This window comes from Dasypus novemcinctus, chromosome 18, assembly GCF_030445035.2.
Source record: "Dasypus novemcinctus isolate mDasNov1 chromosome 18, mDasNov1.1.hap2, whole genome shotgun sequence".
Lineage (NCBI taxonomy): Eukaryota > Metazoa > Chordata > Mammalia > Cingulata > Dasypodidae > Dasypus > Dasypus novemcinctus.
In genome coordinates, this window is record NC_080690.1 from 59,778,084 (window position 1) to 59,802,684 (window position 24,601).

The following is a 24,601-nucleotide window of genomic DNA, read 5'->3' on the forward strand; positions in this document are numbered from 1 at the left end:
GCCAGGAGAGCGCGGCACTCGGCGGGGTGCTGGGCCTGGGCGTGGGAGGAGGGGGGCTTCCGCTACACGGTGGCCCTTTCCAGTTACCCCCCGACCAGTTTCAACAAAAAGCGAGCAGACCAAGGGCACAGGCTGAGGTCGTGGCAGCGGAGGCTCAGGCCGCTCAGGGGTAAGAGCTGGCTCCCCCGTCAGGCCCGTCGCCTGGAGCAGGTGCTCGTCGCGGTGGAGGGACTCCAGAGCGCGTGGTGGCGGCAGGTGAGGAGCATCGGTTACGCTTCTGCGACAGCTGCAGAAGAGGGAGTGTGGACGGGCCTCCTCACCCTTCTCTTGTGAGTTCCCCCTGGAAAGAACCAACCAGGATCCTGAAAAGGCTGCTCCCAGATGGGATGAGTGGGCCGAGTAGCCGGTGAGTAGAGCCACCCAGGCGGGTGGGCCGTAGCGGGTGAGTAGAGCGACCCAGGCGGGTGGGCCGTAGCGGGTGAGTAGAGCGACCCAGGCGGGTGGGCCGTAGCGGGTGAGTAGAGTGACGCAGGCGGGTGGGCCGTAGCAGGTGAGTAGAGCGACCCAGGCGGGTGGGCCGTAGCGGGTGAGTAGAGCGACCCAGGCGGGTGGGCCCTAGCGGGTGAGTAGAGCGACCCAGGCGGGTGGGCCCTAGCGGGTGAGTAGAGCGACCCAGGCGGGTGGGCCCTAGCGGGTGAGTAGAGCGACCCAGGCGGGTGGGCCCTAGCGGGTGAGTAGAGCGACCCAGGCGGGTGGGCTGTAGCGGGTGAGTAGAGCGACCCAGGCGGGTGGGCTGTAGCGGGTGAGTAGAGCGACCCAGGCGGGTGGGCCCTAGCGGGTGAGTAGAGCGACCCAGGCGGGTGGGCTGTAGCGGGTGAGTAGAGTTACGCAGGTGGGTGGGCTGTAGCGGGTGAGTAGAGTGACGCAGGCGGGTGGGCTGTAGTGGGTCTGGGGCCGTCGGAGCAGAGCTGCTGACAGCTCACAGCCGGGTCTCTCCACGGGAATTTTCCTCATCCGCAGGAATCTGCCCAAGGTTCTATCCCAATCCCAGAGGTAAACCCAAACCTGATAACTGACTGACGCGGAGATACAGAGGCCCAACGTGCTCGTGTCAAGTCGGGACCGTTCTCAAGGGCCCGTCAGCGCCAAGCTCCCTCTAGGCTCAGGTGAGACTGGGGTTCCTGTGAGTCAGCATCTCCCGCCTATTCCAGCCTTGCAGGCCCAGCTCCCGGGAGCCCCTGTAAACCCTCTGCTTGGAAGTTCCTGTCTTAGCCTGAGCTAAGATGGACAAGTCAGCATCCTGGGAAATCGGGCTCACCTCGCTGCCCTCTCCCATCTCTCCTGGCTCCAGGGCTCTGCCTTCCTTCATCTCCCCCATTATCACCAGCCTGGAAGGGGCTGGAAAGGAACTGATGAACTATCAGAAACTTCCTGATGGGATGAGCAAGTGGCCGCCTCCCTACTAAACCACAGACATCATAAAGGAAAAGAAAGCAAAAAAAAAACTCTAACTTTAGAAAAAATGCTAAAGCTGTCATTAGAGCATGAGCAATGTAAATGGACTCTAAAAGGGATCGATTTCTTTCTTTTGCCACAGTGTCAACATTGCCAAGTTTTCATCAAGAGGGCAGGGGAGGAAAGTGGACTTGGCCCAGTGGTTAGGGCATTTGTCTACCACATGGGAGGTCCGCGGTTCAAACCCCGGGCCTCCTTCACCCGTGTGGAGCTGGCCCATGCGCAGTGCTGATGCGTGCAAGGAGTGCCCTGCCACGCAGGGGTGTCCCCCGCGTAGGGGAGCCCCACGCGCAAGGAGTGCGCCCCGTAAGGAGAGCCGCCCAGCGCGAAAGAAAGTGCAGCCTGCCCAGGAATGGTGCCGCGCACGCCTCGCACACGGAGAGCTGACACAGCAAGATGATGCAACAAAAAGAAACACAGATTCCCGTGCTGCGGACAAAGAAGATGCAGCAAATAGACACAGAGAACAGACAGTGGGGGGTTGGGGGGGAGAGGAGAGAAATAAAAATAAATAAATAAATCTTTTTGAAAAAAGAGGGCAGGGGAGAACAAAGAATAACTATGAACACGCGGTTACTTTTGGACATGTTATTTAAAACTAGAGCATCTTTCAGTTTCCATGTGGCCTCTTCTCTCTTCCACTCCAGTGACTCCCACTCCCTGTCCCATCGACCCTGATTTACGGTTCCAGTGTCCAGGGTTGGAGACACCACTGAACTCTGGTGTGCAATAGCACTGACGAACCAGATGGAGGGAAGTGTCCCAGGCACCCAGTAACCTCTATCTATTGCAGGGTCCCTATTTTATTTGGAGAAAATCAAGTTGCACAGTGGTCAGTCCTCCCAATTTTCAAATTAGCTTACATTAACTGTTTCCTTTTCTAAAAAATTAGAGTCCATATATCAACATAGAATTATCATATGACTCAGCAATTCCACTCATAGGTATGTATCCCAAAAAACTGATATTTATATGCTCTTGTTCACATCACAGCATTATTCACGGAAGCCAAAACGTGGAAGCAACCCAAGTGTCCATCAACAGATGAATGGATGAACAAAATGTAGTATTTAAAAATCCCTCTGAGGGAAACGGATGTGGCTCAAGCAATTGGGCTCCCGTCTACCATATAGGAGGTCCAGGGTTCCATGCCCAGGGCCTCCTGTGAGGGCAAGCTGGCCCATGCGGAGTGCTGGCCCATGCGGAGTGCCGGCCCATGTGAGAACGCCAGCCAGGCCCAGGCTGCCCCACGCAGGAGTGCCGGCTGACACAGCTGGCACAGCAAGATGATGCAGTAAGATGACACAACAAGAGACACAGAGGAGAGACAATAAGATGTAGCAGAAGAAGGAGCTGAGGTGGCACAAGAGAATAATTGCCTCTCTCCCACTCCAGAAGTCCCAGGACTGGTTCCCAGAGCCACCTAAAGAGAAGACAAGCAGACACAGAACACACAGAGAGCAGACAATGGGAGGAACAGGGGAAGAAATAAATAAATTTTTAAAAAATAAAAATAAAAATCCCCTTGAATCTTTTTTTTTTAAAGAGGTACTGAGGGGAAGCAGATTTGGCTCAATAGATAGAGCATCCGCCTACCACATGGGAGGTGCAGGCTCAAACCCAGGGCCTCCTGACCCGTGTGGTGAGCTGGCCCACGTGCAGCACTGATGTGTGCAAGGAGTGCTGTGCCATGCAGGGGTTTCCCCCGTATAGGGGGCCCCATGCACAAGGATTGCACCCCATAAGGAGAGCCGCCCTGCATGGAAAAAGTGTAGCCTGCCCAGGAGTGGCGCCACACACACAGAGAGCTGACATAGCAGGATGACCCAACAAAAAGAGACACAGATTCCCGGTACCGCTGACAAGAATACAAGTGGACACGGAAGAACACACAGTGAATGGACACAGAGAGCAGAGAACTTGGGAGGGGGGGGGAGAAATAAATAAAAAATAAATCTTAAAAAAAAAAAAAGAGGTACCGGGGATCAAGCCCCAGACTGTGTACATGGGAAGCAGGTGCTCAACCACTGAGCAGCAGGCACTCAACCACTTGAGCTACAACTGCTCCTCCCCCTTGAATCTTTAATGTATTGAAAGAAAACTATTAACACAAGTCTATATCCACCAAAAATATCATAGCAAATTGAAGACAAAATAATTTGGCTTCTCCCACTTCTGTCATCCAAAAGAAAGGAGAAAGAGAACATTCGCATTCATTTATTTTTATTTATTTTTAAAGATTTATTTTATTTATCTCTCCCTACCCCCTCATTGTTTGTACTTGCTGTGTGTGTTTGTCTTTGTTTCTCTAGGAGGCATCAAGAGACTGAACCCGGGACCTCCGATATGGGAAGGAAGCTCCTAATCACTTAAACCACCTCCACTCCCTGCCTTATTTTGTCTCTCGTTAGGTTTTTCTTCTTGTGTCTCTTGTTGCGTCATCTTGTTGTGTCAGCTTGCCGAGCCTGCCCGTTGTGCCAGCTCACTGTCTTCTTTAGGAGGCACCAGGAAATGAACCAGGGACCTCCCATGTGGTAGGCAGGAGCCCAATCACTGGAGCCACATCTGCTTCCCCCCATTCACTTTAATAAATAACTTACAAGGTGTTCATATTCACTGACCATAACTTAGTCTCATAGTCACTCTTAGGTACAGGGGAGACTGGGAAATGTAGTGTTTAGTCGAGCATCCACAAACCCACTTACAACTTAGGGGTTCTGTAAGCAAAGGAAGAGTGGAGAAGGGGTATGGAAGAGCAGGGGAGAACAAAAAATAATTATGAACATGTAGTTGCTTTTGAAAAGTCTCCACCACTCTGCTCTTCCTGCTTTGGAGACAGTTATATGATCATGCAATGGCAGGAGCTGCAGCAGCCATATTATGATCAAGGGGTGGGGGTACAAAATTTGTACAATGAGGATGGAGGAACAGCCTGATGGAAAGAGCCTGAGCCCACTGTGACAACATTCCCTCAAAAACAGCACTGTATAAGATTACGTCAACTACAAATGTGAGTCACACATGTAATTTAAAATTTTCTAATAGGCATGCTTAAAAAGTAAAAAGAAACACATAATATTAATTTTTATATTTGGCATAGCCCAATATATCTAAAACGTTGTCATTTCAATATGTGATCAATATAGAAATTATTCATGAAATATTTTTAATTTTGTTTTTCCCAGCAAATCTTCAAAATCCAGAGGATATTTTCCTCTTGCAGCACAGCTCATTTTGTACTAGCCACACTTCCCGCGCTCAGTGCTGTGGCCCCTCAGCACCACACTGGGCAGCACAGCTTCCGATGGGCCCCGCCGGCTTTGACCTCTAGACTTCCCATCATGTGGGGCAATAATTGCTCTTCTTAATACGGCAATTTTACTTAATATTATTTTATTTATAACAAAATGCTTCTAAGTGATCCCCTGACACACCTGCTGGGGTGTCACACACAGACCGCACACAATCACATACAGACCGGGGTAGGCCAAACAATGCCCCCCCAAAGATGCCTACACCCTAGTCCCAGGAGCCCGCAAATGTCTCCCATGACATGGCAAAAGGCCTTTGCAGACGTTGCAGAGGTAGTTCAAGTGTATGGACACTTAAAAACTACTACAAAAACAAATAAAATGTGCGAACTTGAAAACAGGGAGACAATCCCGGATTATCCAGCTGGGCCCAATCTAATCCCATAAACCATTAAAAGCAGGGAGCTGACGCAGCAAGATGACACAACAAAAAGACACACAGACTCCTGGTGCTGCTGACAAGAATAGAAGCGGACACAGAAGAACACACAGCGAATGGACACAGAGAGCAGACAACTTGGGGGGGGGGTTGAGAGAAATAAATAAAAAATAAAATCTGCAAAAAAAAAAAGCGGAGAACGTTCTCCAGCGGGAGGCAAATGAGAAATAGGGGGTGCTAAGCCCGAGAAGGCTGGGGTGCACCATTGCTGGCTCTGAGATGCGGGGCCCATGTGGGGGCGCAGGAGGGAAGGATGCCTACCACCCCCTGCAGCCAGCAAGGAATTGGAACTAAGGAACGAAATTTTGCCAAGCAACCTGACCAGGTCCAGAGGCAGCTTCTTTCCAGACCCTCCCGATGAAAGCCGGGGCAGCCGGCCTCTCGATTTTGGCCCTGCGACACCAGAAGCTGAGAACCAGCTGAGCTGGCCCAGCCTTCCGGCCCCGAGCACCGGCAGGTCACAAATGTGCGCGGTTTGCAGCCGCTAAGTTTGTGGTCATTTGTTATGGCAGCAAGAGAGAAGTCATGCACACAAAAACATCCATAGCCTGACAACTGTTTCTTCTCCTCAGTGTTTATTTGCACAGTTTGAAAAATAAAATAAAATAAAAATATTTTATTGGGTCTGAGTTTGAGATTTATTTATTTATTTTTTATTTCTCTCCCCTTCCCCATGCTCCCTCCCCCAGGTGTCTGCTCTGTGTCCACTCGCTGTGTGTTCTTCTGTGTCTGCTTGCATTCCTGTCATCGGCATCTGGAATCTGTGTCTCTTTGTTGCGTCATCTTGCTGTGTCAGCTCTCCGTGCATGCGGCGCCACTCCTGGGCAGGCTGAGCTTTTTTCACATAGGGCGGCTCTCCTTATGGGGCACACACCTTGCGTGTGGGGCTCCCCTACGCGGGGACACCCCTGCGTGGCAGGGCACTCCTTGCGTGCATCAGCACTGCTGTGGGCCAGCTGCACACGGGTCAGGAGGCCCTGGGTTTGAACCCTGGACCTCCTGTGTGGTAGGCGGATGCTCTATCCATTGGGCCAAGTCCGCGTCCCTGGGTCTGAGTTTGAGACTCCACGTACATGAATGCACAAATGGCACTTGGGATTCAACAACTTAAGAGAAGTCGTGGCTGAGTGTGTCATACCTCAGGGGTGAGGGTAGGCTGGAGGCTGGAACGAGGCATCAGGCACACAGGTCCCCGCCGGCCACGCACTTCAGGTCCCACAGGAGGAGGCGGAAGAGGTTGAAGGTGACAGAGGCTTCCAGGCAGCTCGGGGACTCCTGGGGAGAGGCGAGGCGGTGGCTTCCCGCTGCCCGGCCACGGGCCCCTCCCCACACAGGACCTCGGCCCCGGCCCCGCCGGCCACTCACCTTCTTCGGGGCCTCGTGGAGCCGGCGCAGCCAGTGGCGGAGGCGGCCCTGGGGCCTGAGGCCTGCTGCGGGCCCAGCGGCGACCTGCGGGCAGAGGAGGGCGGGGGTGAGGCCGCGACAGCGCGCAAAGCGGGGGTGTCCCAGCCCACAGGCCGCAGCCCGGGCGCCCCGAGCGGAGCGGACGCCGGCGCAGCGTGTGCAGGGGCTGGTCCAGGACGGCCCCCAGGGCCGAGTCGGTCGTGGCCTCCAGGACCTGCAGCGTCAGGGCCAGCTCAGCCTCCAAGGCCACGGGGCGCTCCCACCTCTGAGGACAGGAGACAGCAGGCAGGTGAGGGGAGCAGGTGAGGGGGACAGGTGAGGGGGACAGGTGAGGGGGGACAGGTGAGAGGAGACAGGTGAGGGGAGCAGGTGAGGGGGCAGGTGAAGAGGAGACAGGTGAGGGGAGCAGGTGAGGGGGCAGGTGAAGAGGAGACAGGTGAGGGGAGCAGGTGAGGGGGCAGGTGAAGAGGAGACAGGTGAGGGGAGCAGGTGAGGGGGGACAGGTGAGGGGGACAGATGAGGGGAACAGGTGAGGGGGGACAGGTGAGGGGAGCAGGTGAGGGGTCAGGTGAGGGGGGACAGGTAAGGGGGACAGGTGAGGGGGACAGGTGAGGGGGAACAGGTGAGGGGAGCAGGTGAGGGGGGACAGGTGAGAGGAGACAGGTGAGGGGAGCAGGTGAGGGGGACAGGTGAGAGGAGACAGGTGAGGGGAGCAGGTGAGGCGGCAGGTGAAGAGGAGACAGGTGAGGGGAGCAGGTGAGGGGGGACAGGTGAGGGGGACAGGTGAGGGGAACAGGTGAGGGGGACAGGTGAGTGGGGGCAGGTGAGGGGGACAGGTGAGGGGAGCAGGTGAGGGGACAGGTGAGGGGGCAGGTGAGGGGGACAGGTGAAGGGGACAGGTGAGGGGAGCAGGAGCAGGTGAGGGGGGACAGGTGAGAGAGAACAGAGAAAGGTGACAGATTGGGGGGTAGGTGAGGGGCTAGGTAGAAGGAGGCTGGTGAGCCAGATGAAGAGGCGCAGGTAGGGCCAGGAATGGCCCCGAATCCCAACTCACCTGTGGTTCCCTCAGGCCCCAGGTGCTGGGGAAGAGGTGGGAGTTGTGGCTCCAGTCCTTCAGCAAGAGCGACTCTTCCTAGAGAGGAAGGGCAGAAGCCAGCTCGCAGCAGGAGGGATGTAGGCCAGACCACTCCAGCGGGACTGGAGATGGCTAGCAGCAGGAGGAGGGACACTCACGAAAGGATGCGCCCCTGCTGCAGGAGGACGCGAGGTAGCCACTGCAGGAAGGGTGGCAGATAGCCTGGGGAAGGCAGGTGCGGGTCTGCTTTCAGCAGCGTAAAGCAGGGAGGGGTAGAGGTTAGCCGGTAGCAGGAGGGACGGTGGAGAGACTCACAATGGCATCCCCCGCCTTCTTGAAGGTCTGCAGCTCCTGCGGGGACAGAGACTTGAATAGGGCTTGTGGCAGCCCCTTGCCCCTGGTAGGGATAGGAACGGCTCCTGGGCAGGTCAGCCCCACGGCTTGGTGCCAGGGCACGGCCCACGGCCGTGACTGTGTGATGGAAGGATAGAGAGATGGGGGGTGCAGAGGGTCGGGATGAAGGGGGCTGTGGGGAGGAAAGGTCAAGGACTCTCCTGCGGGAGGCTCGCCCAGCTTCAGCCAGCGGGCTCTGGTCTCTGTCAGCAGGAGGCAGATCTGGGTGTCCACACAGAGGCTGTCACCGGGGGCTCTCTCAGGCTAGTGTGGCATCTCCAGCCTCAGTCTCTTCTGGTCTCAGCCGGCTGCTTGGTCCTCGGCTATGTCTCTGAATTTCCAGCTCCACCTGGGTCCAATCCCTGCTTGAGCTCCATGATGCAGCTTTTAACCTGAACAGATGGGCAGTCCCAGTTGATGTAGGAAAGTGAAAGAGCAGTCTGAGGTCAACACCTGCCACCAGGTGTCAGGGCCCCCCCCCCCGGGGGGGCTGGGGAAGCATGGAGCAGGGTGGGGCAGGTGAGCCAGGTGAGAAGCTGGATCAAAAGAGACGGACATGGACTTGATGATGGCCTACATGTAGGTGAGTTCCTGAGCAAGGCAGTTCCAGGGCCAGGGCAGGGACCGCCTGACCAGGAGGGGACATTTAGAGGAGGGGAGAAGACACAGGGAGAGGGATGCTGCGGGCGGGAGAGGAGACCAGCTCTCCTCTACCTTTCCCCACCTGGAACCAAGAGAGAAAAAGTGAGGGAAGTTTGCCCCCAAATCTTAATTTTCCAGGCATAGAAGGATCCAGGAACTCTAGGCTCTGCTAAGGAATTGGGGCATGGCCAAGTACTCCAACAGGAACAGATTAGTTTGGGACAAACATTCGTTCATTCAATAAGTATTTTTCAGCCCCTATTTTTCATGCCAGGAACTGTACAAAATGCCAAGAACAGAGCAGTGGAGAAAAAAAGAAAAGAATCCTTCCTGTAACTTATTTAAGATGTCTAGGCATCTCATTAGGATGGTGAGTTTACTCTGATGTTCAGTTTCTCTTTCAAAGGGATTTAGTGGAAGGAGGCTACGTATTACTGCTGTTCTTTGATTCTTGGTTCAACCTGTTCCAGGTTTTTAGGATTGCCCCTGTTAGTTGCTCATATCCAGGCCATGGACCCAGTAACGGGTTGCAGACCCACTTCCAAGGACCTTTGGATATAAAGGCAGGAAAAAGCCTCTCTTAATTCTTTCAATTTCCTCACATGCACTTCCTTGGCCTGCCAGCAGGTGGTGATCTTCAGCAGCCCTCTCAATTCAAACTGTGGTTGGCGTGTGTTCGCTGCAACACCCACCACACCACCACACCAGCGTGAGCGAGGATTCTGCCTCGAGGCTGCTCAGAGCCTCTCAGACCAAACTTCCTCTGAGGCTGTTCTGCAACCTTTGCCAGCAGCCCCCTCCCTTTTCCCAGGCAGGAAATAATCCCACTCCCCTCTGCACCCCTGCAACCAGTCCTGGTCAGGAGGGAGGCTGCTCGTGAGAGCTGGATCTCTTTCATGCCCTGCCGGCTCCCAAGGCACAGAATGATGCAGCGCCATTCCGCCTGAAAGTGCTCACGGGACACAGTAGACCGAATTTGTTGGCCAAAAGTTAATCAGCCTTAGCCTACATCCCTCTCTCTCCCCTTTCCTGAGGTGGTAGAACCCTGGAGTCCCCTCTGTCCGTAGCCTCTGGCCAGAGGATTCAAGCTGTCTGCTCTGAGGGTGGGGGATGGGTGCCAGCAGCTGCAGCTTTTAACTCACAGTTTTGCTGTCGAGATTCATTTCCTTTGACCTTCTCTCTTCTGGGTGGTGTCCAGCCTTCTCCTGATGTCCTAAACCCTAGACCATTATTTTCCAGACTGTTTCTATCCTCTAGCTATTTTTCGGGGAGAGAAGTTAAGTCCTGTGTCCCTCTAATCTGCCATCTCCCTGGAAGTCTGAATTTCTTGGAGAGGAGAAAGTGCTAAATCCTTTTTGACACTTGACTCCCACCTCTTTCCTTCACCCATACTGGATGGAGTCCTCATTGTCCCAGAGATTTGGAAAAACTTTTAAGCTGTGATACAAACTAATGTTTCAAAAGCAGGGATATGCCAAAGTCCCTTTTAAAGTATTTGTCAGTTTCTGCCAATCGCAGGGACTTAAATCAGGGAAGTAAGAGACAGTGCAGCAATGTTGCAGCAGTGGTGAATTTTGCAAATTGACACACTTTCTCAAAATCCCTGAACATCAAGGCTTTTTTACTTAGAAAGGTAGTTTAGTCAAGTTGTTAAGAACATGGATTCTGGAGTCAAAGGGTTTGTGTTCTAACCTGACTCCGACCCTCACTAACTATGACCTTGGGAAAGAGATGTGCAGCCAGCAATAAAGTATCTGCTCACTTGCTAACCCACAGATTTGGACAAGAAAACACAATACAGCTGTGTATTCATATATGTGTGATTATTTAATGGAGACCATTTATTAAATTCACATGTGCTCTGGGCTGGAGGCTTCACAAACACTATTTCAGCCTGCACTACTCATTTGCAAGAGAGGTATAATAACCAAAGTACAGATGTGGTATAGCTGAGGACACAGGCTCAGAAAAAGTAATCTGCCGGGAGTTACACTGTAACTAAGTAGTAGGGTCAGAATGGAAATTCAGGCCACCTGGCTCCTTGGCTCAGCACTGTTTTTCTGAGCCATGTACCTCAGTGATCACATGAGAAACAATAGCTGCCAAAAGAAACACTATTCAGCAATTGGTAACAAATTAAAAACAGAAGACAGAATAGCATATAAGCACAGCAAATTGACAGAAAAAGTCCATATAAATAACAGAATCAAAGAAATATTACATTATTTTAGGGACTCTTGGCCTGTTCAGTACCAAATCCCTCAAGGAACAAGGCTTCCTCAGGTGGGGGTGATCCAAGAGTCAGATTCAAAGACTCTCAGAGGAGGCCGTCCTGATATCTACAGAAGCAAAGTCTGGTCCATGGCCACGAGGGGGTCAGAGGCCAAGGAGGACCAAGGACTCAAGTCTTCTCCTGCCAGACCCGACCCCCGGAAGAGTTTCGGGCAATGCTTCCCATGGAAATAAAGCTACTTCCGGGGAACTGAGTTTCCCATCTGGAAGCGCCTCTTGCACCCAGCACAGGAGGCTCCAGGCCTGGCCATTAACGGTGGAGAAGAGCTCGAATCTCCCGCCCATCGGCCGAGAACCGACTGACCAGTGGGGAAAGGGGGGCCGCGCGCGGCAGCCAATGGCGTGGAGCGTTTCAGATCCCAGGACGAGCCGGGCAGGATCAGAGACGAGGCCCGGGAAACGCCACCAGCCCGAGCTCCCACGTGAGCAGGCGCAGGAGGTGGCAGATGACCGCGGCTTCGTGACACCGAGGCCAGCGCTGGGCCCGGGAAGGGGAGGACTGGGGCTGCGTCCGGGTTTTCCTTACGAGGAACTCCCCCACCGGCACACCCACCCAGAGCCTCAGCTGCTCCAAGTGTCTCGTCCCGTGTCCCCTCGCACGGTCCTGCCTGCGGTCTAACCACCCTCCCGCCTGCTGCGCTCGCGGCTCTGTGTGCTTTGTGACGCCTCCCAGGGGGCCGGAGGGGCTTCCTGGAGGAGCCTGGCCGGATCCGCTCCAGCTGGAGGAGGAGGAGGAGCGCGGTGAAGACCGCGCAGAGCGGAGCGGCGCCGCGGCGAGCGCGCGGGACCCCGCACCCTCCGTGCCGCGCACAAGTCCCGTATTCGGTGGACGCCCAGAGGACGCGAACCGAGCCAGGACGGGTCTCTCCGCCAGGCGGGGCCCACTCGCAGAGGCGGGGGCCTGGCTGGGAGGCGGGGGCGCTCCCGCGCGCCGCCGCGTCCCGCCCCGCGGCCGCCTGCCACCGCACGGTCCGGGGGGCGCGGGCAGCCGTCGGGGCTGAGCAGGCTCCGCAGGGCCGGGGCGTCGGCGATGGCCCGAGACGCGAGGCGGAGCGGCGCGCGGGGCTGGGCCGGGGCCCGGGCTGCAGTCGGGGGCGCGCCGGGCCTCGCCGCCGCCGGGGAAGGTCGTCCTTGGCGGCAGGAGCGTTCCGCGGCCTCCCGCGCGGCGTCTCTCCCTCCTGCGGGCCAGCGTCGGGGTAAGGCCGGACCCCAGAGCCACGACCCCCGACGCGCTGGCGGGTCTGGGACCCGGGGCCTCGAGGCGGGCCTGGCCAAGGACGGTTGTGCTTGTTGCGCACCGACCCAGGGAGCGGCCTGCGGGCGCTAGTGGGGCTGGAAGGAGGCGGCGCCCCCCTGGCCAGACCCTGCCCCCGGCACGGATCGGACTCCTCCCGGGGGGTAGCGCCCTTTGGTGTTTGGCACAAAGGCCGTACCTGTGCTTTTGGGGGACAGGAAGGACCGGCGGGAAGATCTCCTGGTCCAATTCTGCACCTGAGAGGCGAGATGCGCCTGCAGCACAGGGACGGTCTCCTCCGAACCGGCGGGTGCAGGGTGTCGGGGAGCGGAGGGGGCTCGGCCCCCACTCACGTAGCGGCCCCTCAGCTGCTTGGCCGCCGCCAGGGCCGGGGGTCCAGCGAGCGCCAGCGCGAGAAGAGGCAGTGCCCGGGCGCCACCACGCCCACCGTCCCCAGGACGCCCCGCGCCGCTCCCGCAGGAGGCCAGGAGGGGCGTCGAGGGCCAAGGAGAAGCGCCCGCGGGTCCAAGCCCCTCGCTCTGCTTCGACTCGCAGGGGGCCCGATGCTCAGAGCGTTGGCGCGGAGCACATGCAGGGGAAAGGCGGGGTGCGCCCGGGGACCCCCTTTCACCCGCAGCCCCTCTCCCCTCACTCCTTGGCTGCGGGTCCCCGCGGCGCCCCGTGCTGCAGCCGGCCCTGCCCTCCGCTGCGCAGCTGGTGGTCTCCAGAGCCGTGTCCACCTCCGGCAGCCGTGCCTGGACCCTCCACGGTGGCTTTTATGTTCCCTGCTGGGAAAGTGAAAGGGCCGTGGGCAGCCGGCCTTACCTGCCCTTCACCCGCACGTCAGCGCGCGGCAGCCCGACCCGATCCAGAGGACTTCACCCGCCTCTGGACCTGAGCCAGGGATGGCTCTGCCCCAAACCTCTAGCCTGAGCCAAGTGCCTGCGTCTGTCTTCTGGACATCCATTTGTCTTTCTCTCCCTTTCAACTCGAAGAACTCTGAAAAACCATGCCAGAAATTCTGAAACATTAAGAGAGACCTCCAAAAAATGTCCACAGGGCAGACCTGGTGTGACTTTCCAAGCTTCTATTACCTCTCTCTCACCCTCCCAGCACCCCCTTTTCAGTTAGGGATCCAAACGGTTCTGAGAAGGTGACTTGGCCCCAGTCTCTGGGACAGGGTATGTGAAGGCACTGCAACCACTTACCTCAGTTTACTTCCCTGGACCCAGGTCACTGGTGATTACACCAGTGCAATCAGTGAATTTCAGTTCTGAGCATCCTGGGAAGAAGATACTCTCTCCTTCCTCCTGGAGAAGAATGAGGCATAATCCTGAGGAGCTGCCGGCACCCGTTACAAGGGTGAGCAGCAGCCCCCACCAGTGGGAGGGAGATCTGAGAGCTCAAAAGAAACTGGAGTTTTCATGATGTCTTAAACTACGAAGCCAACTCTGCCTGAAGCCCCACCTCTAACTCTGGATTTCTCAGTCTAGTAAGCCAATCAAGTCTCCACTGATCAAGTCAGCCTGAGTTGGACTTTTGGTTGTTTGTAACTATTTTCGTTTCCTGGGCTGCTCAAGCAAATACCTTGCAATGGGTTGGCTTAAACAATTTATTTGCTCAAGGTTTTGAGGCTAAGAAAAAGTGCAGCTCAGGGCATCATCGAGGTGATGCTTCCTTCCCAGGGACGGCTCCGGGGCTGGCTGCTGGTGTCCTCGGTCCTGGGCTCCTCTGTCATGGCACATGGTAATGCACATGGCGGCTCTCCCTTCTCTTCCAGGCTCCGTTGACCTTCAGATTCTTGCTTCCCTCGGCTCCTTCCCTCCCTGCCTCCCTCTCGCTCTCTGAATTTCACTCTGATTATAAAGTACTCCAGGAACAGGATTAAGACCCATCCTGATTGGGTCGGGCCACACCTGCGCTGAAGCAGCCTCAGCAAGACGTCCTGCTGATGGGCTCGCTCCCACGGGAATGGGTTAGGTTTAAGACCATGTTTTTTTCCTGGGGTGCCTGGCGCTAAAAACCCCACAGTAACCCAAAGTGCCCTAGGCGGGACAGCACTGAAGCCGGAACTCTTCAAAGAGTGAGGAACTAGAGGCAAAATGGGCACTGGCAGGATGAGGGGAGTGCTGTGGGATTCCTTTGCAGAAAAACACCAGATGTAAATTATTGACAGTGATTCAACTCTGAGTACCACAATACAGGTTACTGAGCTCAAGTGTTATACACAGTGACTTCAAAACTGTTAAAGTGGCAAATGTTATGTTACTGTGATAATTTTGAGTTATATGTAATGAACATTACATTAAATGCCATCCCAACAGAAAGATTTCTTGTAACCCACTGTTTGTGATCCCTTCTGATCCACTGTTTGTGATCCTTTCTCTAGTCCAAAACTTCTCTAAGGAATTTAAGAAGCAAAAGCAAACTGAGGAGCAGATGTGGCTGAAGAGGTTGAGCACCTGCTTCCCACATGGGAGGTCCTGGGTTCAGTCCCCGGTGCCTCCTAAAAACAAAAACAAGCAAAGGAAAAAACCAACTCAGAGGAGCTGATGTGGCACCATGGCTGAGCACAGGCTTCCCATATACAAGGTCCCGGGTTCAATCCCCAAGCCTGGTACCTCAAAAAAAAAAATGAGACTCTAGAGAACATATTTTGAGTAGAACTCAAAAATGAATTGAATGTGGAGATCCTGCATCACTTCTATATTGCTGGTAGGATATAAAATTGTGCAGCCATTCTGAAAATTTTTGGCAACTTCTTACAAAATTCAACATGCAGGGAAGCAGATTTGGCTCGACAGGTAGAGCGTCCATTTACCATATGAGAGGTCCAGGGTTCAAACCCAGGGCCTCCTGGTCCATGTGGTGAGCTGGCCCACGCACAGTGCTGATGAGCGCAAGGAGTGCCGTGCCACGCAGGGATGTCCCCCCCGTAGGGGAGCCCCACGTGCAAGGAGTGCGCCCTGCAAGGAGAGCTGCCCCGCGGAAAAAAAGTGCAGCCTGCCCAGGAATGGCACCGCACACACAGAGAGAGCTGACACAGCAAGATGATGCAACAAAGAAAAATACAGATCCCCGGTGCCGCTGACCAAAATACAAGCAGATACAGAAGAACACACAGTGAATGGACATAGAGAGCAGACGGAGGATGGGGGGTGGGAGGGGAAGGAGAGAGAAATTAATTTTTTTTTAATCTTAAAAAAAAGTTAATTCAACATGCAGCTCTTATTCAACCCAGCAACTGTAACCTTGGACATTTATTCCAGAGAAATGAAAACTCAAACCATGCAAAAACCTGTACACAAATGTTCATAGCAGCTTTAGTCCTAAGAGCCAAAATCTAGAGTCAGTCCGATTTCTTCAAGGGCTGATGTTCGCAGTGAGTTTAGTGTCTCCCCAAAACTCGAGTCCACCCAGAACTGCAGAATATGACTTCATTTGGAGATGGGTCTTTGCGGGTGTAGTTTAAGGTAAGGGTCGAGATGAGGTCCCACTGGATTAGGGTGGCCCCTAAATCCAAAGAGAATGTCCGAATAAGAGGTAGAAAAGGACACAAGAGACAGGGGAAAGGCAGGGGGAAGCCGGAGGCGGAGACTGGAGTGAGGGTTCCAAGCCGAGGGGCTGGGCCGGCGGCACCTCCAGGCCCTGGGCAAGGGGCAGGGCAGAAGCTCCTCTGGCGCCTTCGGGGCGGGCCTGCCCACGCCTGGACTTCAGACTCCTGGCCCCAGAACTGTGAGAGAATAAATTTCTGTTGTTTCAGGTCACCAATTTTGTGGCAGTTTTTCACAGCAGCCCTAGGAACTGAATGCAATGGTTAAATAAACGCTGGTGTGTATTTATGTACCATGAAAGAGGAATGAGCTACTGATACACACAACTTGGATGAATCTCCAGGGAATCACGATGAGTGGTAAAAAGAAAAAGTCAACCCCAAAAGGTTGCCAACGGTATGGTTCCATTTATATAATATTTTTAATTTTTTTTTCAAAGAAGCTTTAGATTCCATAAATGTTACATAAAAAATATAAGGGAGGGAAGCAGATGTGCCTTGAGCCCTTGGGTGCCCGCCTACCACATGGGAGGTCCAGCGTTCAGACACCCATGCCTCCCTAAAAAATGAAGACAAGCAGATAGCACAAAAACATGGTGGGAGTGGTGGTGTGCAGAAATAAATAAAATAAATCTTTAAAAAATACTTACAAAGATTCCCATATGCCCCCTCCCCCCTCACACTTTCACACATTAACAGCATCCCTCATTAATGTGGTACATTTTTTACAATTGATGAAAACATACTGAAGCATTGCTACTAACCATAGATTACAGTTTAGAGTTTACACTCTGTCCTGCACAATTTTGTAGGTTATAACAAAATATACAACGGCCTGTATCTGTCACTGCAATGTCATGCATACAGGACAACGCCCGTGTCCCCAAAATGCTCCCATATTACACCTATTCTTCCCTCTCCCATCCCTCAGAACCTCTGGTGACCACTGCCTTTACGTCAATAAGAGTTCTTCCATTCCTAGAATAGTAAGTCTCGAGCAGAATAATGAATCTACTTTAGTCCACTGTTCATTCCCCAATCTTGAGGATTTGGGGATGGTGAGGCCCACTCTGCTTCTAATTAATGTTTTTGAAATGACAAAAATTTTAGCCTAGCAGGAGGGCTGTGCGCAGTGAAGTCAGAGTATTTATTCCTGCTACCCCCTGCGGGGCCCCCTTGGGTCTGACCCTCCACCCCAAGTCTGATAAGCCTTCCCTCCAATTCCTCCAGTTTCCCCTTCCTTCAGGCCTTAGGGGGCACCCCCCCCCCAACCTCAAGGCCTTGAACTAGCCCTTGTCTGTTTCTCTTCACTACCCAGTCCCAGTGTAAATACTTCTGGTGCTAAACCCACTTCAAATTATTCTAAATTGATTGGGCCATCTGTTTCCTGCTGGGGCCTCAACTGATACAGTATAATTAAAGATGTGGGAAATGCCAATGAGAGATAATGGTAAAACATAAAAGCAGGCTACCAAACTGTACAGTCTGCTTCCAATTTGGGTAAAATTGCACATAGGAAAGGGGGGAGAAAAACAAACAGGGGGACAAGCTACTAACTGCTTAAAAGATTACCTCCAGAGGATGGGATTCTAGATTCTAAGCCTCTAAATCGTATGTATTTGTATTGACTGAATGTTCCTGCAGTAAGCAGAAAAATGACACCCAAGAAATACGTTTAATTTCTATACATTGGGGGGAAATGGTTCCAGAGGTGGGGAGAGGAGTGAGGTGGACTGTGAAGTTAAAAGTGATTTTCTTTACTCTTTTGTACTTTTCTGTATTTTTCAAGCTTTCTCCAAAGAACATGCATTGCTTATATTATCTGAAAAAGGATAATATATTGAGATTTTATAAATAAACATAAAAAGATGGAAAGAGAGGAAGACACTGGACTGGATGTTTGCTGGAAAAATAAATGAGAGACAGAAAGAGGCAAAGAGTCGAGACACAAAGACACACACAAATAGGTGAGGCGTGGGGGAGAGGGGCTGCGGGGGAAGGGGTCCCCGGCGCACCCCGCCTTTCCCCTGCAAGGGCTCCGCGCCAACGCTCTGAGCATCGGGCCCCCTGAGTCTAAGCAGAGCGAGGGGCCTGGACCCGCCGGCCCTTCTCCTTGGCCCCCGACGCCCCTCCTCGCCTCCTGCGGAGACGGGGCCGAGCCGCCACCACCCGGGACCCGCCAGGTTCGGAGTCCACCATCCCTGTCCCGAGGGACCCTGGGGTCGTCGCGACCAGCAGCGCATCCCAGGGTGCAGAATCGGACCAGATCTTCCGGGGGTCTTCCCGCTGGTCCTTCCGGTCCCCCAAAAGCACAGACACGGCCTTTGTGCCAAACACCAAAGGGAGCCCCTCCCCCCCCGGGGGGCGTCCAATCCGCGCGGGGCGCAGGGCCTGGCTGGGGGGCGCCGCCTCCTTCCAGCCCCACTCACACCCGCGGGCCGCTCCCTGGGTCGGTGCGCAACCAGCACAACCGTCCTTGGCCAGGCCCGCCTCGAGGCCCGGGGTCCCAGACCCGCCAGCGCGTCGGGGGTCGTGGCTCTGGGGTCCGGCCTTACCCCGACGCTGGCCCGCAGGAGGGAGACGCCGCGCGGGAGGCCGCGGAACGCTCCTGCCGCCAAGGACGACCTTCCCCGGCGGCGGCGAGGCCCGGCGCGCCCCCGACTGCAGCCCGGGCCCCGGCCCAGCCCCGCGCGCCGCTCCGCCTCGCGTCTCGGGCCATCGCCGACGCCCCGGCCCTGCGGAGCCTGCTCAGCCCCGACGGCTGCCCGCGCCCCCCGGACCGTGCGGTGGCAGGCGGCCGCGGGGCGGGACGCGGCGGCGCGCGGGAGCGCCCCCGCCTCCCAGCCAGGCCCCCGCCTCTGCGAGTGGGCCCCGCCTGGCGGAGAGACCCGTCCTGGCTCGGTTCGCGTCCTCTGGGCGTCCACCGAATACGGGACTTGTGCGCGGCACGGAGGGTGCGGGGTCCCGCGCGCTTGCCGCGGCGCCGCTCCGCTCTGCGCGGTCTTCACCGCGCTCCTCCTCCTCCTCCAGCTGGAGCGGATCCGGCCAGGCTCCTCCAGGAAGCCCCTCCGGCCCCCCGGGAGGCGTCACAAAGCACACAGAGCCGCGAGCGCAGCAGGCGGGAGGGTGGTTAGACCGCAGGCAGGACCGTGCGAGGGGAAACGGCACGAGACACTTGGAGCAGCTGAGGCTCTGGGTGGGTGTGCCGGTGGGGGAGTTCCTCGTAAGGAAAACCCGGACGCAGCCCCACTCCTCCCCTTCCCGGGCCCAGCACTGGCCTCGGTGTCACGAAGCCGCGGTCATCTGCCACCTCCTGCGCCTGCTCACGTGGGAGCTCGGGCTGGTGGCGTTTCCCGGGCCTCGTCTCTGATCCTGCCCGGCTCATCCTGGGATCTGAAACTCTCCACTGTTGCTTTTCCAATGCTGCCATGACAACTCATCACAAACGGCCCCTTAACACAACACAGCTTTATGATCTCATGGTTTCTGGAGATCAGAAGTCTGGGTGAGCTCCGTGCAGGCCTCTGCTGAGCCTCTCAAGGTGTCGGCAGGGCTGCGACCCTCACTGGAGGCTGCGAGGAATAATCATTTGGAGTGGATTGAATCATGGCCCCCACAAAAGACAAGTTCAAGTCCTAACCCTGATCCTTGGGTCTGAACCCATTTGTAAAGAGGACCTGTGAAGATACTTGGTTACGGTGTCGATTAATTTATAAATAGGATTGTCCCAGATCCTGTTTAGAGGAAGCAGATGTGGCTCAAGTGATTGAGCTCCCACCTACCACATGGGAGGTCCTGGGTTTGGTTCCCGATGCCTCCTGGAGAAGGTCAGCAAGACAGCAAGCTGCCACCATGCACAGGCCCCACAAACTGCAACAAGGAGACGCAACAAGGAGATGCAAAAAGGAAAGGCAATGAGAGACTACAAAGCAGGGAGTGGAGGTGGCTCAAGTGATTGAGCACCTCTCTCCCACATGGGAGGTTTGGTTCCCAGTGCCTCCTAAAGAGAAGATGAGCAGACAATGAGCACAAAAAACAAGGTGGGGGGAAGGGGACTTAGATAAAAATCTTTTTTAAAAAAATCCTGTTTAGATGAGGGCAAATCGAATCAGGGTGGGCCTTAATCCATATGGAGTCCTTAGAAGCAGAGGAAATGCAGACAGAGTCAGGCAGTGGAAGCCAGGAGTCAGAGGAAATGAAGACTGAGGCAGGTCGCCATGTGACGGAGCCAGAGATGAAAGCCAAGGACTGCGGCAAAGCATGGCTTGTCAAGGCTGTGATTTTGGACTTCTGGCTTCCCAAACCGTGAGACGATAAATTCCTGTTGCTGAAGCCCACTCATTCATGGTATTTGTCACAGCAGCCTTGGCAAACGATGACAACGCTCATCCGGATTGTTGGCAAATTCAGCTTCTTGCAGTTGTAGAACTGAGGTCCTGGCTTCCGGCCATCCTTACCTTGTAGGGGATGCCTGCGTTTCTTCTCGTATGTTCCACGTGGCTCCTCCTTGCTTTGAATTTCCCTGACCTCACCTTCTACATCTCTCTGACTCCAGCCAGAGCAAGTTCTCTGCTTTCAAGTGCTCGTGCGATTCCAGATAACTCAGGAAAACTCCTGATTTTAGTGTGCCACCTGAGTTACATCTTCAAAGTCCCTTTTGCTGTCCAACATTCTTCTGGCACACACTTTGGTCTTCTCGTGCACCTAACAGTTTTCTCAGGACTTGTTACGTCTTCCAGCCAATTTGGTTCTGCTCAGATTTACCTCCGCCTCTCCAGGGATTAGGGCAAGGACATTTCGGGAGTGCACAGTCTGCCTACTACACTTACTGGGCTATTAGAATTCTTTATGTTTTCTGAGTTCAAGTGCTTTATCAGATGTCTTTTCAAATATTTTCTCCTAGCCTGTGACTTGTATTTTTATTTTCTTAACAGTGTCTTTCAAAGAGAAGTTTTTCATTTTGGTGGGGTCCAATTTATCAATATTATTTTTTTCTTTCATGGTTTGCGTTTTTCGTGTCCTAAGAAATTTCTGCCTAACCCAAGTTAACAAAGATTTTCTTGTATATTTTCTCCTAGGAGTTTCAGAGTTTTAGAACTTACATTTAAGTCTATGATTCATTTTTAGTTAATTTTTGTAGATGGTGTGAGGTATGATATGAGGTCTTGGTTTGTTTATTTGCTAGTATGTTTGTATATGGTTGCCCAATTATTTTGGCACCTTTTATTTTCCATTGAATTACCTTAGTACCTTTTGTAAAAATCAAATGACCATATATTTCTGGACTCTTTTCTATTCTATTCATCATGTCTATCATTCACTAATACTTCACTGCTGTCTTGATTTTTCTAGCTTTATAGTAAGTCTAGAAATCAGATGGGGTGAGTCTTTTATCCTTTTCTTTTTCAAACTTTTCTTAAAACATTTCCATATAAATTTAGGTATCCCATTGTCAATTACTTAAAGAAAAAGAACATTTTATGATGTTAATTGGGATCACATTGAATCTATAGGTCAATTTAGCAAGATTCAACATCTTAACAATATTATGACTTCCAATTCATGAAAATGGTGTATATGTCCATTTATGTAGGTCTTATTTGATTTCCCTCTTCAATATTTTATAGTTTTCAGCATACAGATCTTGTGTAAATTTTGTATTTTTGATGCTTTGGTAGTTTTTAAAAATTCTCAACTTCAGATTGTTCATTGCTACTATATAGAGATACAGCCAATTTTTGAACATTGAACTTGTATCCTTTGACCTTATTAAATGCACTTATTCACTCTCATAACCTTTTTGTAGCTCTCAGGATTTTCTATGCAGATAATCATGTAATATATAAATAAAGATGATTTCATGTCTTCCTTTCTAAATCTGTACCCCCATTTATTTCTTTTTCTTGACATTGCATTGGCTAGAACTTTCAGTACAGTGTTGAATAGGAGTGATGGGAGTGGACATCCTTGCCCCATCTTATGATAAAACATTCAGTCTTTCATTATTGTCTCATATCGGCTGTCCCTTGTCCCTTTTGCCAAATTTTGGCAATCATTTTACCATTAATGAGACAAGACAAAAATATCTCAGTTTTGACAATTTTGAGTTACCAAGCTAAAGCAGAAGTCATCTCTTCCAGAATTATTGCTATGTAGAAAAACAATTCCTGTTTGGGGATATGCTGGGTTTTTTGTTGCTGTTGTTTGTTTTTGTAGCCAAAGGTATTCCTAAGTAGTATAGTCAGTGATTGCCTAGGACAGATGGAGGGCATGGAGAAGTTAGATAATTTGAAATTGACCAGATGGCCAAGCTGAGATGGCTCTTTAAAATTTTCAGTGCTTTTGACATCATAAGACTGTTAAAATGGATGAAAAAAAAATCAGGATTCCAAGCAACATATTCAGGTTATACACGGATTGTTCAGTCTGGGCTGACTGAACTTCAGCCCAGTCTTGGGGAGGCAGGCCGTCCCATGAGTACAATCACATGTTTTTGTCTTCTCTTCCAGTCAACCATTTTCTCAGGCCCTGATACCTCTTCTAGCTAATGGATTTGTTCAAACTTGCCTCCGTCTCCTAGTTTCCTACACTCACCCCAATCCTTTGCTTGGTCCCTGTAATCTGGCACCCAGCCCCACTGCCCACCAAGACTTCCACAGGGGTGAAGGCGGGGAAGTCTTTTGCTTAATGGGGCGCAGAGGGATACTTAGTGAAGTCTCATCCTTTCCAGCCTCCTCCTACTGTATCATACTGAATTTCAGGGACTGGAAAGCTAAAAACTTCCCTTCACAGACTCCCTTGCAGCTAGGTTCTGAATACAAATTTGGTTCTGCCAATTAAGTGAGGTCACAGCAATTTAGAAGTGAGAAGTGAAGTGTAGACCTTCATTCCACCAGTTTGATTTTGTTCTGCAGCAGCTTTTCCGTAAATTCCTATGGTGAGCTTCACAGGTGCCGAGAAGCAGTGGGGACAGCTTCATGATCACTGAGTAGTCCCAACACAGGGTGAGTTTTTGAAGTCAACAGTTCCAGTGACAACCTCTTGATCCCCCATAGTCTCCTCTAATTATGGCAGAAGTATCCATCAGGGTTCAATCAGGAAAAGAGAACCACTCAAGGTAATTTCAAACAGCAGGATTTAATTCAGAGTCAGTTCCAAACATACAGGAATTTAGAAGGCTGAAGGGGGGGAGAAAAGAAGACATCCAAGTAACCCAAAGATTAATGTGGAATAAATTAACTACTACTCCCAGGATTGAAGGAACAAAAGAGGAGAGATGGTGTATTAGTCAGGGTTCTCTAGGGAAACAGAATCAACAAGAGATATCTGTCAATAGTATGCGGTTCTATAAGAGTCTCTCATGCAGCCACTGGAATGCATAAGTCCCGCCAGGGGCTGCAATGAAAGTCCAATGAAAGTTCTTGACTTTCTGGGAGATGTTGGCTGTCCAAACACGAGCTGGGAAATTCTCTCTCAATGCTAGCATCACTTCCCCTTTTAAGGTTTTCAACTGATTGGGTTAAGTATCACTCACTGCTGATGGCAATCTCCCTGACTGATGTAATTATAACCAGCCAACTATGATTTACCACTGTAGGAAAGTCAATGGTGACTACAGTCCGTAAATGCCCTTGTATTAGAGTTAGCCCAGTGCTTGCTTGACCAAACAACTGGGCACAATTACCTGGCTGAGTTGACACAATAGCCTAACCATCACAGATGGTATTCCCAGAACCCAAGATCTCTGAGGAGGGGCCTGACATGGGGCTCTTAGACTGCCATGAGCTGGAACTGGAATCTCCAAGGAGGCACAGCAGCAGCCCATAAGCCAAACTCCAAAAGGAGTTGCCTGCAGTGGGTGCCCAACGTCTGAGTGGAGAACTGTGTAGCTGATTCTCTGAGCACTAAAGATAGATTCCTTCCCACTGGTTCTTTGACCCTCCAGAGTGCGTGGCATGTTGGCTGCTGGTATATCTTAGAGGGTACAGAGAAGCTGGTACTGGGAATGCTGTAAGACACTGGAACTAGAGCTAGCTATTGTGTGGCGGATACAAAGTCACCCAGATCCCCCTTTCAGTAATGAAAAATTGTTTTTCCAGGTGCTAGGAGTGCTTCTGGAACCTTGAAACATTGACATTCAGTTCTCTTTGGGGATTATCCTAAGCTGAAGGAAACAGCATCTGCATCGCCTAAATTTACACCTCCTTCCAGGGCAGCCTGCATCCAATGACTATTAAATGTCTCACCCCAACTGGAGACAGAGCTGAAGGGCCATCTAGCTCCAGAGTTTCCCCCAGAGTCTGAAGAGGCTGTCTTGGGAATATGTCACAACTCAACTTTCCCTCACCCAATCCTGCACCCCACAGGTGCTGATCCCAATAGCCTTCCCACATTAACATCCTACCGCCTCATCTTCATCTCAGAATCTGCTTTCCAGAAACCCCGTCTGTGACACCCTGCTGCTGGAAGGATGCTGACCTGAGCTAGAAGCAGGAGACAGTCTTTGCTCCCTTCTTTCATTAACAGAACTTAATCGGAAACTGACTAAGGAGTCTGGGAAAATGGACTTTTAGCTTTCAGCCCTACAATTCCAGAGCCGAGTATAGAAGCATGGGCTTAGGGCTGAAACTCTGGGTAAATTAGTGGTCCAAGCAGTTTGCTCCTGAATTTAATAGTCCCACAAAGGCCTTCTGAATTCCCGCCCCCTGGTTGCCCATTGGGGGCAAGTTCTGCAACATTGTTC

General features: G+C 52.7%; 1 protein-coding gene and 1 long non-coding RNA gene across 2 annotated transcripts; both read right to left on the minus strand.

The window, feature by feature from the left end:
- Window positions 1–5,832: 5,832 nt before the first annotated feature.
- LOC101437604 (uncharacterized) lies at window positions 5,833–14,200 on the minus strand. The gene is made up of 8 exons (XM_071208994.1): window positions 14,177–14,200; window positions 12,505–12,871; window positions 11,957–12,249; window positions 8,060–8,401; window positions 7,724–7,801; window positions 6,776–6,934; window positions 6,631–6,714; window positions 5,833–6,540 (listed from the first exon to the last, which is right to left on the minus strand). The coding sequence occupies exons 1-8, from the start codon at window positions 14,198–14,200 to the stop codon at window positions 6,442–6,444; spliced, it is 1,446 nt and encodes a 481-aa protein (XP_071065095.1). The 3' UTR covers window positions 5,833–6,441.
- A 1,346-nt stretch (window positions 14,201–15,546) lies between these two features.
- LOC131274255 (uncharacterized) lies at window positions 15,547–18,602 on the minus strand. Its single transcript, XR_009181466.2, has 2 exons — window positions 18,414–18,602; window positions 15,547–16,038 (listed from the first exon to the last, which is right to left on the minus strand). It is a non-coding gene; the product is annotated as an uncharacterized lncRNA (long non-coding RNA).
- Between the last annotated feature and the right edge of the window lie 5,999 nt (window positions 18,603–24,601).

Excerpts from the sequence above, each read along its gene's own strand:
- LOC101437604 (XM_071208994.1), bottom strand. The coding sequence starts at position 14,200 with ATGGGTCTTAATCCTGTTCCTGGA. Across the intron at positions 12,250-12,504 it reads CCTGTCCCCCAAAAGCACAG|GAGGGAGAGACGCCGCGCGG; the intron begins GTACGGCCTTTG and ends GCTGGCCCGCAG. Across the intron at positions 6,935-7,723 it reads GGGGCCTGAGGGAACCACAG|AGGTGGGAGCGCCCCGTGGC; the intron begins GTGAGTTGGGAT and ends TCCTGTCCTCAG.